The 5,168-nt window shown below is 62.9% G+C and overlaps 1 protein-coding gene across 1 annotated transcript; it reads right to left on the minus strand.

The window, feature by feature from the left end:
• Window positions 1-2,504: 2,504 nt before the first annotated feature.
• RILP (Rab interacting lysosomal protein) lies at window positions 2,505-5,061 on the minus strand (the record flags this gene model as incomplete). Its single annotated transcript, XM_010184330.1, is given in 6 exon segments — window positions 2,505-2,643; window positions 2,940-3,023; window positions 3,791-3,913; window positions 4,040-4,310; window positions 4,556-4,751; window positions 4,940-5,061. Coding segments are annotated over 6 exon segments (935 nt in total), but the record flags the coding sequence as incomplete, so codon positions are not given.
• Between the last annotated feature and the right edge of the window lie 107 nt (window positions 5,062-5,168).

Below are 5,168 nucleotides of genomic sequence, written 5' to 3' on the forward strand. Positions count from 1 at the left end.
AGCGGCAAAGCCCGGGTCTGACGCAGACCTCATCGGCCCCGCACGCATCCTCGCCCTCGCACAGCGCTGTGGGTAGCAGAGCAGGCACCTCAGTGCACGATGGGGCCCCCCGGGCTCACACCCCACTGCCGAGTCACCCCCTGCCCGGCCACCATCCCGCTTCCCACTCCATCCCGAGGAGCAACTCCGTGAGCGTTTTGGGGTCCCCACGGTGAAGCTGCTGCTCGAGGAGAGCTGTGGGGCTCCCCCAGACTCCCAGCGTCATGAAGGAGCCACCCAGCCAAGCTTTGACCATCACCATCCAAAACTCACCGGCCGTGCACTCCTGCCCTTCCTGCTTCCAGCCAGGACAGCACGCCGGGCCGGAGGGGAGCCTGTGGGAGAGACCCAAGGGGCCATCAGATGGGACCGGGGGTGCCGAGGAGGGCACGTGTCCACATGCGGCTGCAGCCAAGGCAAAGCAAACGTTAGCCCTTGTCCCAGCTGGGCCCAGCGGGCAGGGAGGCAGCGCGGTCCCAGGGGCATTGCTCCGGAAGGAAATCAGTAAAATTGGAGGAAATTTAGGAGGCTGCGGCCCGAGGAGGCTGCGGGGCAGGGATTGCCGCTACGGAGCCAGTGCTGGGTCCCTGCTGGTCTGGGAGTCAAATCTTCGTCAGCAGCTCAGAAAAAAGGCACTGAAGTGACGGCCATGGAAGGCGCCGCTGCTGATGGCGAGACCCACGGGAGAGGCAACACACAGCAAAACACAGGGGACAGAGGCTCCAAAAGCCCTTCGGGGTTTGCTGTGCCCACGTTTCCCACCCTGTGTACGACAAAAGCTTTGCCAAGGCTCCCACATCTCCCCCTTGCCCCATGCGCGTGAGAAATAACTCCCAGAGAAGGGGTCTGGCTGCCCCAAACGCCTGTGCGTGCCCCAGTCATGCTCCCAAGCGTCACCCCGGTCTCTGCATCCATGAGACGCCAGGTTAGGGAACTCCATCCATGGATGGACAGACCGATGGATGATGACCCCCTGGGGCTGCTGAAAGGCCCCGGGAGATGGAGGGGTGCAAGCGGGGCCCCCCCAGCACCCACCTGCAGACATTCCTGCCATCAGGGTCCAGCTCCTGGGCACGGCTCTGCACCCACAGCCACAGCTGGAGCCAGAGCAGGGGCCGGGCATGCCCCATCCCAACAGGGAATGAGGGCCTGGGTCCTGGCAGCTCTGCAGCAGTGTCCCTCTGTCCTGGCCGTCCCGTCCGTCCCTCCTGCGGTGCGGCCTCTTCCTCTGGCCAACCTTGGGTTTCTTCCTGAGGAAACGCGGGAGGAGGCGCCCCGATCCTGACGTCAGGGGTGCGGCAGGGAGGGGGGAGGCAGGGATTGACGCTCCATGGGATATTTTTGGCCCTTTTTGCCACCCTGGCAGCAGGAACGGGGCACCCAGGAGCTCAGCACACGGACGTCTCACCCACAGCCACCTCGCTCCCCTGCTGCCATCCTCCATCACCCCAAAGCCATTTTAGCCAACGTCCCCCCAACCTACACCAGGCGTGTGCTGCCTCCCCATGCCCCAACCCCTGCGATCTGCCCCCCTTGGGACAAGGGCTGAAAGTTGGGGTCCCCACGACCCCATAGGGACACGGTGTGCCCCATGCTGGCCCTGGAACCACTGCTGGCTGCCATCCCACCCCACATCTCCCCAGGAGCTTTGTGTCAGCAGATGCACAGGAAACACCTTTTTCCTACCCAAGCCTGGCTCAGCCGGGAAGGGGGACCTGGCCTGGAAGCTGCTCCCCTCTCCATGCAGGATTTAACTCCTCTGTGCCCAAATGCAGCCCCCGTTGCCTCGCTCCCCGTGGTGCTGACCCCTAAAAGGGGCTGTGGGGCCTGGCAGAGCGTGGCTGACCACAGCCCTTTGCATCGGCGCAGGAAAAGTCACGGCTATGGCGAAACAAAACTGATTTATTTCCGACTCCAGTTCTAGTGGAAGAAAGTACCTGACCCGAGGGGGCGGCTCGCCCCTGTGAACGCGAGGATTGGCCCACTTTTCCAGTTCCCAGTAGCAGCAGCAAGAGGTCCCGGTACAAAACCGATTCACCCCACGCCTGAGAAGTGCAGGAGTGGCACCGGCAGTGCTGATCCTGACTGGATCAGGGTGCTCAGCCCCTCCCAGCCACTCAGGTTGCCCCCCCCCCCCCAGCCACTCAGTGACCCCAGCACAGCACCCACACGGGCACCCCAAATCCACCTTCACATTGCAGGGATGGGGGAAGGGGAATGAGAGGAAAGGGAGGGATGAGAAACACCGAAAAGGCACAACATAAAAGGGTGGCCGATGCCCAGAGGTGCTGAACCATCCCGTGTCAGGCTGAGAGTCCCAGCGGGTTTGGAGGAAGGCTGCCCACAGCAGCTTTGCCATTGTCAGGGCATGGGGAAGCAGCCCAGGTGCTGGGAAGACGACGCTGGGAGAAAAGGAGCAGGGAAGCGCTGCGGTGAGGCCGGACCCGGCTCCCATCCCGGTGGGGTCAGAGGGGTGGCGTGGCTCTGTCGGGGGACGCGGGCGCCGGCTCCAGCTGCGTGTCCAGCGAGTCGATGATTTCCCAGGCTCCGGAGCAGCTGGATGCGGGGGGGTCCTCGCTGCTGTCCTGATACCACTGCCCAAAACTGCAGAGAGAGCAGATAAGGGCTGCGGGGGAGAGGAACCTTCCCAAGGACACAGTTCTATCCCAACCAACCTCTGTGATCGGTGGTGGCAGCAGGACGAGCTCCTGGGAGCATGCAGCACCCCAGGGACAGCAGCAAGGCTTGTCCTGCCCCTGCCCAGGACAAGGCAGATCCCACCCCAAAACCAAGCATCCCCATCGTACCCGGGAGGGCAGGCACTGAGCTCAGCGGGTGCCAGCCCCGCAGTGGCAGAGCCACTCATCCCCAGCAGCACCCGAGCACGGGAGCAAACTTACAAGCTCCTAATTTTGGATTCGGGAGGTTGAGCATCCACGCAGTCTGTGCCTCGACCCGGGAGCCAGGAGCCCTCATCTTCATCGCTGCAGCACAAAGAGCTCGGTTCGCCCCGGTTACCACAGCACTGAAGTCTTTAGGGACCTTGCCCTGCATGGCAAGCGCACGCTTCTCCGGGGGAACCAGAGGTTCAGGTTCAGGTTCGGGGCCAGGGTGGGTGACATGAGAAGTGACCACCCCGCAGCACCCACACGGCAGCAGCTGCCCAAGCAGGGGGACAAGCCCAAGACCCCCCACTGCCAGCACAGACCCCGACGCAAGCGAGCAGCAGAGGTTTCAGTAGCACAGAAGAGCTCAGCCCCCTTCAGACCTTTATTAAAGCCCCCCAGAACCAGTGAGATCCAGCTCCCCGCATGTCACAGCTTTAGCGCAGGCTTGGCCACCCGCCACCGTGCAGAGGTGATGCCCTCCCACCATACGAAGTCTGTTGGGACCAGCGCTGCCTGTGAAGCCTTGCAGAGCCTCCAGGCTCCAGAACATCCCTGCTGCCATCTTCAAAGGCTGGAAAGCCTCCGAGCACGCAGCACAAGGACCAGCCTGTCCTGTCTGGCGGTGCCGGTGCCACCACCTTGCCCCCATTTTGCTGCATCCAAGCGGGGACAAGCAGCGCTCAGCCAGGCCGTGTGTGACAGGGCTGCAGCGGAGCCCAGCCCCTGCGGTGCTCCCAGGACTGCGCCAGGGCAAGGCATTGACTGCAGACATAAACCTTTGGTCTCTTTTCGGGAGGCGGGGAGGAGGCAGCTCCTGGCCCAGTGGTGTTCCCTTCCAGTCCTCCGTGGCCAGCCGGACTCACCTGCTCGCTGACTCCTCCGCCGTCCCCAGCATTTTGGCTCTGATTTTTTTTCTCTGCCTTTTGATGGTCGATTTCATGGCGTCCAAGAAGAAGCTGGGAACCCTCTCTTCATTCAGCAGCTCCCTGGCAAAAAGCAGCCAGCTGGTTAATGGAGAACCCAGCAAAGAAATCCACTGGGAGCAGCCAGGATGGGCCATGGGTGACTGGGGGGACAGGAGGGACCCCTTGCTGCCCCGTGCCGGGTCTTACCGCTGGTAATAAGCCAGCTCCTCCTGCACCAGGAACAGGTTGGTCTTGAGCTCGTTGCGCTCCTGCAGGATCTGCTGCAGCTCTTCCCTGGAGAAGCAGCAGTGAGCGGGGCTCCTGCCCGTGTCCTGGTGCTGCGGCTCCTCTGGGGGTGACAGTGCTCCTTCCTGTGGGGACAGAAAGAGTCAGCAGCCAGTGGAGACCCCAGAGCCCCCTCCCAAAGGCTGAGTTTGTGATCCTGGAGTCACTACAGCCCTCCACGAACCACCGCCTGCTGCCACCCATGACCAACTCTCCTTGTCCCTCCGAGTCCCGGCTTTTCCTCCCATCACCTCGCTCGTCCTGACTCATTTTAATGGATGTGGCATTACCAGCTTGGCAGATGCCCCACTATTCAGTTTTCAGTATTGGGGCTTACTCGAGCAGCCTCCAGCATCCCCGCGGGTCCAGGCACGCCAGGACCCCTGCACAGGGATGGGACATTGGGCTCAGCATTAGCAGCAGGGACACGGCTTGGACTCACCACATTGGGCTCCAGCTGCTGGATGTCAGGGGCTGTCCTGCTCCTCCTGCTCGTTTCCCTCTGGAGCTGCAGCATCGCCTCCTCCAGGTCCGACTTCTTCTCCAGCGCGCTCTTGAGCTGCGCCTGCACCACGGCCACCTTGTGCCGCAGGTCCTCGTTCATGGCCATGAAGCGATGCAGTTGCTCCTGCAGCTGGAGGAACCGGGGCAGCGAGCGTGAGGCGCAGCGTCAGCTCCGGGCCCACACCCAGGGACACCAGGAATGGCATCTGCCCCGGCAGGCTCGCCGGCCTCGGTGACGTGAGGCCCTGGAGCGAGGTGACATGAAAGCAGGTCCCCAGGCCCTTCGCACACCACGCCCGCCAGCTCCCACACGCTCACCGCCTCCGTGTCACGGCTCTTGCAGATGATCTCGTGGGCCTGGGCGCGGAGCTCATCCCTCTGCTTGTCCACCACCTCTTTCAGCCGCAGCATCACCTCCCGCTCCTTCCGCACCGTGCTGTCTGAGCCCGGACACAGAGGAACGGGTGTGAGCAGCCCCCAGAGCCAAGGACACCCCCAACCTCACACCACTATGAGGTTCCTGGATGCTTCTGCAGAGCCAGACTCA

Source organism: Mesitornis unicolor, unplaced genomic scaffold (genome assembly GCF_000695765.1).
Source record: "Mesitornis unicolor isolate BGI_N332 unplaced genomic scaffold, ASM69576v1 scaffold31945, whole genome shotgun sequence".
NCBI classification, from domain to species: Eukaryota; Metazoa; Chordata; class Aves; order Mesitornithiformes; family Mesitornithidae; genus Mesitornis; species Mesitornis unicolor.